Source organism: Cynoglossus semilaevis, chromosome 3 (genome assembly GCF_000523025.1).
Source record: "Cynoglossus semilaevis isolate Cse_v1.0 chromosome 3, Cse_v1.0, whole genome shotgun sequence".
Classification (NCBI taxonomy): Eukaryota; Metazoa; Chordata; class Actinopteri; order Pleuronectiformes; family Cynoglossidae; genus Cynoglossus; species Cynoglossus semilaevis.
Window position 1 is genome coordinate 5472158 of NC_024309.1, and position 12936 is coordinate 5485093.

The following is a 12936-nucleotide window of genomic DNA, read 5'->3' on the forward strand; positions in this document are numbered from 1 at the left end:
TGTTGATTCACTCAACGGTTCCCTCTATGACTGTTGTCAGAAGCAGCGTGTTGACCTGGGAGATTTACTGCTGCGTTAAACAGACAAAAACAGCTTCCAGTCAACACACTGCAGCACAAGTGTTTGAATCAGTAGTAACAGACTGTCCGTTTCTGTTGTGGCCGTTTGCAAAATTTGAACAATGGAGTCATTTTACCCAAATTACTTCACAGGATCTGTATGCTTAAAAAAAATTCAACAGATAATTAGATTTAGTCTTTATTGTTTGTGTAGATTGGTTTTCTTTAGAGCTACTGTCACTATAGATAAAGTTCCTAAAAAAGACGTTATATTTGAGTGGTAAAATAATCTGAAAAATATAATTCTAATAATAAAACAATTCAAAACCTCTAATATTTATTGTAACAAAAATGTGTGCCCTGTGTGACAGAAATGTTTCATGTTTACCACAGTAACAATTAAACAGTTGGCTTTGTTGCAAATGTGAATGATTTGGTCAAAGCAGATTTTAAATTCTCTCTGTTAAAGCATTTATTTCTATAAATTTCAATCATAAAAAATGTAGTTTGTTCCTTTAGTTTTCTTTGGTGTTTATTTTATACATTGTTTTGGAGGTGGTGTAACAACTGTTTCGTCCTGCGCGTGTGTGTGTATCTGACTGAGCGTGTGTGTGAGAGGGAGGCGGGGGTATATCATTCGTTCATTCTGTTCTTCTACCTACTGTAAATATTTAGCTGAAGGTTAATGCAGGGCAGTAGTGGGCAGGGTCTGCCTCGGACGGGGCCGTGTTGATGGATAGATGGTTAACCTGATGGTATTGTGTTAGACGGTGGTGAAGATGATGGTGATGGGAGTCGTGGGGGAACAAGAGGTTAGATTTTGGCTAGGTTAATGTTTGACTGCACAGGGGGTCACTGATGGGACGACCGAGCAGCCAGTGGGTTTTGGTTGTGTGGGGGAGGACGAGATGTGAGATGGACTTATTCAAACCTGTGTGTTTGTAAGCGAGAGAAAGACAGACACAGAATGGTGCAAAAAGTTTTATTTTACTTGAATATTTATATGGTTTTTTTTCTGTTTCATCTTCATTTTGTCTGTTTTTGTTTTTTGTTTTTTCATGGTAAACCAAAATAAGAACAGTTTTTGTCTCTTGCGGTAAATTGTGGAAACATGGAGCAATTTAAACAACAGAAATTTGTATAAATTGCTGTTATTATAATATATATATTATATATAATATATGTTAAATATAATCTACTGTAATGTAATTGTGAATTTAAACCATATTTAAAAAAAAATGATATAGATGAATCAGTGTCTGTTTGCTGGCACTAAAACAGAAAACATTAATAACAATTTCAAACAAAGACCTAAATATATTGATTAAGGTTAATTAAATAATACAAATTTATCTTAGAGTTATTAAAGACAATACATTTTAATTTTTTAACTGTTAAATACTATCTCAGCGTCGTCATGGACTTGATGATTACTGAGTTTTATATGACCTCTGGCTTGTCTTTTTCATATTACAGTTCTGGAAATAAGTGAATATTAAATTTTGAAATTTCCTTTTTTTGGAATAACTTGAAAAGTAAAAGCCAGAGATCACATTAATTAAAACAATAATTTATAGGTTTTGGAAAAATTCAAATTTGTAATATTTGTGTTTTGCAATTTACAGAAATTCACTCACTTTAGTTGGTGTTTACATTTTACAGCTTGGGGTTTGGAGTGAAGGACATTGGTAATGTCCAAATGTGTAAGAAAACAGTATTCTATTTTATTCAATTCTATTCTATTCTATATCTACAGCCAATGCATTAATAGTATATGCGTATTTCTTCTTTTTTTTGTTGAGTTTTGTGTTGGAGTTTTTTAGTCTCCTGTATAAGTTGTTAGTAATAAGAGCATTTATTATACTCTCTTTGATAACACAAACACACACACACTTGTGTTCACAACCAACAGTGTTGTTTATCTCCTTCCAAACTGTTTTTAGTGTTTGTGTCCTAATATATGGCAGTAACTGCGTTACTGTGTTAAAGTACAGACCATGTCAAAAGTACTACAGTGAGGTTTTATGGTCCACACAGATTCAGCAGTGACTAACGTTAAAACTACAGGATTTGACCCTAACCCTCTTTAAATAGCCTGAATAGATTTCCTATACAGAGGAAAGCAGCTTGATCTAATCAGGTTAGATTTTTTTTTTTTAACTTTTCTCGAAGCCCGCACTCGAACACTGAGCAGGAAAAGAGCAGGAACAGGAAGGTCGAGCCACAGAGGCAGATGGGCTTCAGGGGCTCTAACGTTATTGATCACACAGTCGGGCTTTTTCTGTGTGTACTTTAATTTGTGGGCTTTTCTTTCTGCTCTTTTAAGGACCATAAGCAACATTGTGGACAATAATTCCGGGCCGTTTAAAGTTAGGATGATGATGAAATATGGATGAAGATTTATGGTGAATATGATTGTAGGTCAGCTGTACAAAGGTTAATTCAAAGATTTTTTATTAACCATCGTTGACCTAAATTACATTTACACAGTATATAATATATTGTTTTTGCAAAAGTTTGATTTAATAAAATATTAATATTGAAGCATTAATGTAATACTAATTGACTGCCAAGTATATTTTTTATGATATATTTATTATGATATTAAGTGTCTTAAAATCCTAAATTTGATGATCTTCATCTGTTTTTTTGTTTGTTTGTTTTTTTCACATTATTTGACGTGTTGTACTAGTTCAAAAATTGATAAACATATATTTTTTTAAGCCTTTAAATAAGCCCAGGGCATTTAAACATCCCGGCAGCGCAACTGTTAAAAAAAGTATATTTCCAGTTATCAGAAAAAAATATTACACAATCCAACCACCACTATAGTAATACATTGCATATGCACTGTGCTGTGTTTCAACTTAAAATTGACTTTTGATATTACAGTACAACAACAACAGTTTTAGTTTGTGTTCTCTCAGTGTACTGCACTGATAAACTGTTGTTTTGGCCCCTACTCTTCTGGCAAAAGTTCCTCAAGGAGCTCCCGCCCTCTGCTTTGAGTATCAATTTTTCTGCTGCATTTTATTACACTGTTATAAATAGTATTTGGGCCCATGTTGTCTTCACCTCTCTCTCTCCCTCTCCCTCCGTCTCCCTCTTACCCTCCCCTTGTGGCACAAAGATCTCTTGTTCACCCGGTGAATGTGCGCTGCCCCTGAGCCATTCAGGCCTTTGTGGGGCTGAGGGGCCCTCGCTCCAGCCCCCCCACCCTCGACTCCCTCCTCCTCTGGGGTCAAAGGGGGGCAGGGGCAGGGCTTATCCCTGGTTAGTGGGCGAGCAATGTGTGTGTGTGTGTGTGTAGAGAGAGAGAGAATCAGACGTAGCGGAGATAAGAGCCTGCATATGGTTGCTTGAAAATAGAATGTGTTTGCATAGGAGATATAAAAGTAGGTTATCTCCTCCATAGTGCCAGGTTGTATATGATGTAAGAAAATCTGTATTTTTACTGCTGATATTTCTCATTCTCACATAGTATCGTCGGTCTCACCTTATTTGTTACTTCAGTTCTCCTTTCTATTCTAACACTGACCTTTTCTGTTGTGACAAATGAAATTCTCCTGTTCGGAATAATAATGTTGAATCTCCCCTAATTAAATTTAATCTAATATAACAAGGAGTGAAGAGTAATGATGATTGTTTGTCTAAATTTGGAGGATGCAAATATGTTTCTATTTTTCTGTTACAATTTTTCATAGCCTTGGGGTTTTACATGATTGGCAAGAAATTTAACTTTTGACCCCATGTTCACATCCACTTCAAATAATTAGTTAAAGGTGAGTTTTATTTCAGTGCTTTTAAGATGTTGCCAATAATTGAAACCATTAATTGTGTGTGTGTTTGTGTGTGTTTCTATATGTGTTATATTTCTGTTAAAATCACTTTGGTTGAATTTTTTTCAACTTGATGTTGTCTTACATGAAAGTCCCTACAATAAAAATGACTTGGCCATTTACTTCCACAAATACACAGGAACCTCCATAGGGTATTAGTTACATTTTTGGAGCTGTGTCAGGCAACGGGTCCGTCTGTTTGCTGCCGTCATGGCTCCGGTTTTATTAATATCTGTTAAAGAAGCTGTGATCCAATGAGAGGACCAGACGTCTAAAGACAAAACCTTTGGCCTCACTCATGCAGAGCGGCAACATTTCATTTTCTGTTCCTGACAGGTGTTTTCTCCGCTGTCGATGGCTCGTCATCGGGACCAGGGTCAGCCATGGTGGGCGGGGCCAACTCTGAGATGACACAGCAGCAGCAACAGCAGCAAACCACACCCTCTCTAGCCCCGCCCTCTCCATTTACTGCCACGGCTCCGCTGACCAGCACCGCCTCCTCACATGTGAGTTCAAACACACAAACTGCTGAAAACCATTAAAAATTTAAAAAATTTTTCTAGTTTCCTCTCTCTCTCTTCATCTATCTTTCTCCCATTTTCGCGCACAGAACCGCATGTTCTCCCACATGTTTGATAGTAATTGTGGGAACACAAATAAAACAGTCGTCTAATTAAAAGTCCTCCGCACCAAATCTCTCTGCACTGTTACTAATCCATTTCTTGTTAATTATGTGTGAAGTGTGTTCAAGTATGTGTGTGTTTGTGTGTGTGCTGATCTTGTGTAGACTTTATTCTCTGTAAGACGGTTATTTCACAGCTCACTGTCACGTCTGGTTTATTTAAAGAATTAAAAAAAAATCTTTTTTTTTTTTTTTTTTTAAAAAAGGAACGTTTTATTGAAACTGCTGTCATTCCCCATTCACTCTCCATTTGGTCTGTATTGACATGTTCAGTCGTGCAGTTTAAGTTCCTTACACATTACAGTAATATTTACAGTATGATGTCATTCTTTTTCTTCAGCACTGATGTTATGATTTCTGTCATGACCGTTAACATGGTGTGAAACCAACTCTGGATATCTGAGTTTTATAATAATGATAATAATAATAATAATAATCTCAAGTGAAAACAACTGTCTAGAGTTTTTTAAATCTAATTTAATTACTGTTTGGAATTTCCTGCTTTTTCTCCAGCTGATGTGTTTCACACTTTTAAACAGAGGCACAATACAAACTTTTACTTGATCAATCACCTTATCGCACAGAATCAATGCCTGCATCTCTTTAAAAAGGAGGGAAAACAACCTCCTCTTGGATCACTGACCCCAGTGTCTGTCCTTTCAGAAACCTCCTTGAACACCACACCGTCCACTAAACTCCATTTTTCTTGTGTGTCCACTTACCAGCCTTCTTTTTCTCTCTCACACACACTTTTTCTCACCCTTGACATTCCATCTCTCTCTCTCTTTCTTTCTCTCTTTCTTTTTTTTTCTTCGTCCGTTGTCCTGTGATGTAATGACATCTGACAAGCACCACAGTGGGGATGGAGGGATAGATGGAGAGGAGGAGTTAGGGGCAAGTATTTGTGCGTAGAGTAGAGTTGAAGGGGGGAGGGGGGACTGAGTTTAAATCGGCTGGCCTGGCCTTTATCTACTCTCTTCCTCTCTGCTGTGTTGTAGTAGACAGGAGGTTATGAGCAGTGGACGATACCATGTCTGTTTAGGGAATGAATATATAAGCGTGTGATGTAGATGTTAGGCGTTAGTTTGGTCTTGACTGTTAAAATATATATTTTGTAGTCACTGTTTTGTTTTTCTACACTTTGTAAGAATTGTGTGAAGAAGTGGAAAAACAGTTTTGATCATCAGGGTAGACATTATGCAACAAGAGTAAGATGATAACGGCGTCCCTCTGTGTGTGTGTGTGGGTGGGTGTGTGTTCCTATGCTTGTGTGTAAAAGGGAGAGAAAGAGAGTCTCGGCCTACTACTATTGGCTACCAGCCCAAGGCAAAGAAAGGGAACCCGAGAGAGACTTTGAATGAAAAATGAATGTAAATGAAAAATGAATGTTGATGGGGAAAAAGGGGGCTGGATTATGGTATTGAGGGGAGAAGGAGAAGAAGGGGAAAAGGGGGAGGAGAAATGGGAGGGTTATCTAAAGAGAAACCATTTGACTGTGGAGAGGTGGACAGAGGTTAAATTTAACATTTTACAGGAATGGGAATTTGCAGGATGTTCTCCAGATTGTATTATTTTGAGGAAACCACTTGAATTAATTTGTAAGGCAAACATACAAAGACCCACACACACACACAAATGCACGCTTGTTTTGGTGTTTTGTAAGCGTTTCACAAGAACAAAATGCATTTGCTAGCCCTTTATTTTAATTTAAACTACTACAACTCTATGCCTAAACCTAATCCTCCCTTTAATCCTAATTTGACTGTAATTTCTATCCTTACTCAATAAAATAACTAAAAATACTCCTTAATATCATCAGGGTTCAACAAATGTCTCCCACTAGGTATGAGTGTCACAAATAAAGTAAACACAACACAAATAAAAGAATACACACACACACAAAAGCACAAACAAACAGATGTACGATAGCATAAATTATCCTAATTCAAGCCTTATTCTTAATCTTAACCATAACCAGTTAAAGCCCAACCTCTGACATAAATCACATATTCATTCTAACTTTTACCAGAACCTCAGAAATGAGGTTTTTTCCTCATCTGGACCAGGGTTTGGACCCCATTAAGAACCAGTGGCCATTAATAAATAGTCAGAATGAATGTTTGAAATGATTCCAGATAAGTTACAAAAATAGATACACACACACACACACACACAAGCGTGCTCATTTTATAAATAAATATACGTAGTTAATTCTCAATTGTTCGTTTTTTTAATTTAGATTCCAAAATATGTTTATACCCAAAACTGGCTTTGTCAAAAAATATATAACTGCAGTTCAATAATACAGATTTCTTGTTGGCTTTCCTTAAATAACATTACGTAATAACCTGCTGAAGCAATAAGTGCAAAATTAGAAGAAAATATATATTTTTTACTTTGTCGTCTATATGTTTTGGACAGTTTATACTGGAAAACTGGAATTTCTGCATTTTGTTATCCCAACAAAAACATATTATTATGTAATTTACCACAGTCTATGGAAGTAAAATAGGAAAATAACATTTAATAATTATTTAATATAAAACAGTCATTTAACCCCTACAACTATAATACATTAATTACATTTAGTTTTTACATTTAGACAATAACTCCATAATGTCTGTCCAAAAATGAATTTTTGACTTTTAAAATGTATTTAATTATAAAGCTGCAGACGGCAGTTTAGGCTTAAAAATTGTAAGTTCCTTGATTGAAAAATAAAACTTTCGACTTATTCTCTTTAATGCATCCTACAAAATTACTGCATTAATTTTGCTGATGAAAACAATTGCTGGTAATCTGTGAACATGTAAAAGTTTAAAAAAGAAAAAATTCACACAACACACATTTTTTAACCAACATACAGTTAATACTGTCTCTCCTTGTCTCTACAGGTGAGCGGTCTCCCAGGCTCCGTTTTCAACCTCGCGCCCTCCCACATGTTTGGTAACAGACTGAACCCCAACTCGGCCATGGCTGCGCTCATCGCCCAGTCCGAGGCTTCACCAGCCGGTATGGAAATTCACGTCTGGCTGTGTGTGTGTGTGTGTGTGTGTGTGTGTGTGTGTGTGTGTGTGTGAGAGAGAGAGAGAGAGAGAAACAAAAACCTGCACGTATGCTAGAAAAAGAAGACACAGAGAATGAGATAATGGATAGGTCACGCCCCTTCACTCCCTCTGAGAGGTCAAGGGTCAACACTCGTGATATTTTCAGGCTCCTCCCACTCAGCTCCGGTTACACCCCTTGGTGGCTGCCCGGTCTTATCCTTTCAGTGTGTCACTCATGTTAAAGAAAATACAGTGTCAGAGATCATTAAAGTCATTTACAAACAAAAACTTGTTTCCAGAATGACAAAAAGGGAGAGAGAGAAGTGGAGGAGTGGACCAGAACTGAGTGTTGTAGAGAGGAGTCGGTGGTTTGTGGTTTGTTGTTTGTCCACATTTGGAGCTGATGAGAGAGTGAAAGGTGGCTTTAGTCAGTCAGAGGAACCACTTCCTGATACATGACATCTGGCCAAAGAGAGAACTAAGAAACTAGATGAGAGAAAGAGAGTAAAAGGAGGAAGGAAAGGAAAGAGGAGGAGGAAGAGAGGGAATGTACTTGCCGGTCAGCAGCCATCAGGGCCAGATCCAGAATGACCTGCAGGTCAGCTCACTAATCAGGCTGAATGACAGCCAGACAGCGAGTGTGTGCGCGCCTGTGTTTGTTTGTGTGGGTGCATATACATATAAAAAGTTATTTGAAGAATTTAATGGTGTTTATTTAGAAGACAGTGAAATTAAATAAGATTATATTAGTTTAGATGTATTAAAAATGTATTGCTCTCTTTATGGTTAAAAACAAATGGAACATCAAGCAACAACATCTAATACATGTCAATTCACTCGCCTCTGTTAACGTCAAAACTCATAATTAGATTATGTCAAATCCTGAACAAAACCAACAAAAAAATATTTTATTTTACGGATATTACGGACAATTTAAAATTGGAGTACTTTTACCGCAAAATAATTTTTTATATTCTTCTTCCCTCAGTTTTGTTCATTTGAAAATTGAAGTTGAAATTTAACAGATGTCTCCACTCTTAGAAAGTTAACATTTCTAAAGGATATTTTGTTTTGGATATTTTTGGAACATATAACGTATATTGAGGACATTTGTACATCTAATACACAGTATTTCAAAATATTATCAAAATATTAATAAATCAAAATAGCAAAATTCTCTCCATTAGTTTGTCTTCAATCTCTAATTGGTTTAAATTTAAACGTGAGGCAATCTTTGTGCCACAAAAAATGCTTCATTTTTTGCAGTTGTATATGACTTGTGTGCCTGATTTTAGTGTGTGTGTGTGTGCGCGTGCGTGCGTGTGTGCGTGCGGGCGTGGGGGTGTGTGTGGGGAGGGGTCACATAAGCGCAAACATGCAAAGGTGCACTTGGGTTTTGTGCGTCGTACGCGGCCTGTTTACATTGGCAGCCATTTCTCTTTGCTCTGGAGTGTCTGGAGGGAGGTGCTGCAATTGGGTTTGGGAAAAAAGGAGGCCATGAGAGAGAGTGATAGAAAGGAACTGAAATAGGAGGCAAGTGAGGGGCCAGAGCACTGACCTGCCGAGGCTAAAAGCTGGGATTGACTGTCTTAAGTAGAGGGGAGTTTGTCGCAGTTGTGTAAATGCAAAAGTGTGCGTTTGTGTGTGTGCCTGCATGTGTGATTCATTATTCCCTCAGAGGAAAATGAAAAGAAGCGTCTGGCCATGGGCCCAGAGAGGGGACAGAGAGAGAGAGAGACATTGAGAGACAGAGACGGAGAGAGAGCAAGCACATGTAGCTTGAATGAAGACTGTCCTGTAAGAGCGATACAAAAGCAAAGCTCCAGAGATTCTAGAATCACAGACGGTGGTTGCACACTTTACAGACCAAATATTTTAAAAGTGTGATTTATTGCTGTGGTTGACATTTCACTGTCTCTCTATTCATGAAAGGGCTAGAAAACTACTTGAATCACCAGTTAGCGTCGTATACCGAGTTTGAGTGAATTTGCGATGATTATATAAAACTTTGACGGGAATATTACTAAGATAATGTCAGTGTTATTTGATGATCAAAGTAAATAGTGATTCAATGATACTGATACAGATTTCAGTAATTGCATATTATCTATAAGCTATTTGTAAAGTTTTAATTTTTTGTCATATGTATGTTGCTATATAAATAACAAGAAAACAAATAGTTACTAATAACTTGTAGCCCCTTCTATTCTGCCTTATTACCAGCACATTTCCATTTGCTTAAGAATTCTAAAAAAAATCTCTAAAGACCAACCAGAGTTTCCCCATCATCGTTTGAAGAAAGGTCAGCTGTATCCTGGTGTATTATTTTAATGTCACATTGCTTCTCAGTGTGAATGAGCTTAAGAAAGTTTCTTTTGTGAATGTGTCATGAGCTGGGTGTCACTTTAGTCCTGTGTTCTGCTGGAATTCCCCACGATCTCCTTCAAGACTGAAGTCATTTACATGTTCCTGTAATTGTCCAGAGGCCTGACTATATGTGTATGTGTGTTTAAAAGCCAATTGTCCACATATAGAAGGTTGTTCCGGACTTTTTTTTACCCCCTGATCTTCCTGCACTGATATCTTTAGTCAAACGTCTGTAGACTGAAGTGAACCTTTGTGAGATTAGAGCAGGAAAATCTGACAATTCACACGTGATTGTCCTGGAGTCCACTCCAGGAAATTTACGTTGTGAAACCGTCTGCCTTAAGACAATCTGCTATTTTTATTATGTGAACAAAAAAAAACCTTCGGAAAAACCCCAGACCTTTATTTTCCAGACATTTATTGCGGTTTGTCTGTGACAGCAGCAAATATTGAGTGTTCCTCAGCCGTCGCTGTTGAACATGTCAAACTAATGCATCAGGCAAAATCAATTCATTCAATGTGTTTCATTATAAACACAAGTCACTGTGTGTTGATGTGATAAATATATATTTTTTGGATTGTTTTCAACTGTCTGTGGGGCTAATACAGCATCATAGTCTCATGTCTGCAGGCATCTGTTGATGTGTGTTTTTTGTCAAAACATTTTGATGTCAAATGTGGTTTAGAAAAACATATTTGTAACTCAACAGAACATTTATAGCTAATTTTTCCAATTATGAAGATGAGAAACCAAAAAAAGAATTTATAAAATTGAGTTGAGGACTTTTAAGTTGGGCTGCAATTTTAATAAACACAAATAAATATGGTTGTTTTATTTATAAAAAAATAAATTAAGAAAATATTTAATTTCTATTTTCATTTTATACCAAATGAAACCTTAGGGCTGCAATAACCAGCTAATTTTTTATTTATGTCACAACTTACTTAGTCAACATCAGCTCATTTTTTTGAGTATTTATATAAAAAAATAAAATAATTATTTAAACAATAATTTACTGTAATGTTAACCAGTAAATATTAAGCTTTCTAAATGTAAATATAAAATTGTATTCTATTCTATTATATTTGGAGACAGTCAAAACACTCATTAAATACTAGACACTGGTCTAGTATTTATTTAATTTCTCTGGCATTCAACAAAAAAAAATAAAATTCTGTAAACAGTAGTTTAGGGTTGTAGTAGTATTATAGTTCCGTGGACCATGTAATAGGTTTCCTGCAATTAAAAGAAGGTCTAACAAATTGAGAGGATTTGTCAATTCTTCAACTGTTAAACATTAATAGGAGCAAAATAAAAAATAAAAAGATTATTCTAATATGATAAACTGAACTAAATTAATAAGTGATGATGTGTACACTGTCTTTTTTTAATCTAACAGATCACATGAGGAGATGTTTGCTGCATCAAAGAATTCTTTTCTTTTCTTTGTTGTGAAGAATTAAAAATAGCCTCACCTTGTAGTTTCAACCTCAGCTATTTTAGTCTGCGTCTTTTTTTAGACGTCTACTTGATTTTCCGTGTGTGTGTGTGTGTGTGTGTACACAGATCAGGAGGTCAGAGATGGCAACGGCAGTGTCGGAGCTCAGAGTTTCCCCGTAAGAGCTTCCCCCAAGACCACCCCACGGTGAGAACATGCTGCTGTTCTCTATTTCTTTCTCTTGCCCTTCCTCTCTCAATCCCTTTCTCACTCACACACCAAATCCGTCCTCGTTTTTAACATTCCTCTCTGGCCCCCCTCCGTCTCCCATCCCCCTCTCTGTTTTTCCCTTCACTGCCCTGCTCACTCTCCGTTCTCTTCCTCTCACTCCTGTCTTTCTCTGTCTTTCTCTCTCTCTTTCAAACACACACACACACACACACACCCTTTCATTCATACCCCCACAGGCACAATAACGTGTGTTTTTGAAGGTGGTAACCAGCCTTCAGACCCAGTTAGATCTGTGTTTTTTCCTCCTCGCTCTAATCACACATGGAAGGACACTCTGCTAACTTTCCAGCATCTGCTGCACTCGGGAATATTTGCACGGATGTTCCGGACGGAATATTGATGAAACAGATCCACTTATGTGCATGTTCCTGGTTTCTTTATGAGACGGATAATTTCGTTTGACAAGGTTGGTGACGTTTTTATCACAAGAGCTGCAGCTGTATTATTTTATGTTTTGCATTAAGGACTCAGAATTCATGCTCAAATGGCAGCGTTTAATTTCCAAGGAAATGTCTTGGAATGGGTTTTAGATGTCAGGGCGGCGTTTTTTAGATCATTCGTCACACCTTGAGGATTTGTAATTCTCACATGTCATTTTCAAAAGTCGATAAATCACATTTGTTTTCCGTTTCTGTTGTGTCAACTTTTCTGAATCGAGGTAAATTGTTTACACTGTCAAACCTTTTTTCAAAAACTTTTCGCGCACCCATCACTCTCGCCTTTCTACACTATGCCGCTGTTCCTCGTTTTTTTTTTTTTCACACTCAACAGCTTGTCTCAACACACGCTAACACATCAAGATTTATCGCAGCACAACAGTCCACTTCCCCTTCTCTGTCTCTCCCTCTCTCTCATGTCCTCTTTCTCTGTCTGTCTTCCTCTCCCTCTCTCACTCACTCACACACAGACGGAGAGCCTGGCCCCTTTTCATTAAAGACCACTGTAACAACAAATTGATGTAGTTTTATAGCCAGCAGTGTCTATGTTTGTCTGACGTTTATGTTGGGTCGTTAATCTCCCCATTGACCCCTCTATCTCTCCCTTTCTGCCCATGCTGTCTCCCTCTCTCTCTCTCCCACCATTCAGATCGCCCATTGGTGGCCTACAGATCCGCTATGACTCTTCGGGGTCGTTGCCGGGGCCGGGTCTGGGGTTGCTAGGGGCTGGGGGAGGCAGCGGCGGGGGGGGGGGCGGGGGGGGGGGGGGGGGGGG

The 12936-nt window shown here is 37.6% G+C and overlaps 1 protein-coding gene across 6 annotated transcripts in view; it reads left to right on the forward strand.

The window, feature by feature from the left end:
* The window catches only part of mllt10 (MLLT10 histone lysine methyltransferase DOT1L cofactor), a 39787-nt gene that overhangs the window by 22008 nt on the left and 4843 nt on the right, over nt 1-12936 (forward strand). For all 6 annotated transcript variants that reach the window (XR_003049309.1, XM_025054362.1, XM_025054363.1 and 3 more), the window contains 4 exons: nt 4235-4404; nt 7475-7592; nt 11562-11640; nt 12811-12896. Coding sequence is in view for 5 of the 6 variants with exons in the window: in XM_025054362.1 (XP_024910130.1) it covers nt 4235-4404; nt 7475-7592; nt 11562-11640; nt 12811-12896 (453 nt within the window). In the remaining variant the exon portion in view is untranslated. The remainder of the gene's footprint in view (nt 1-4234; nt 4405-7474; nt 7593-11561; nt 11641-12810; nt 12897-12936) is intronic.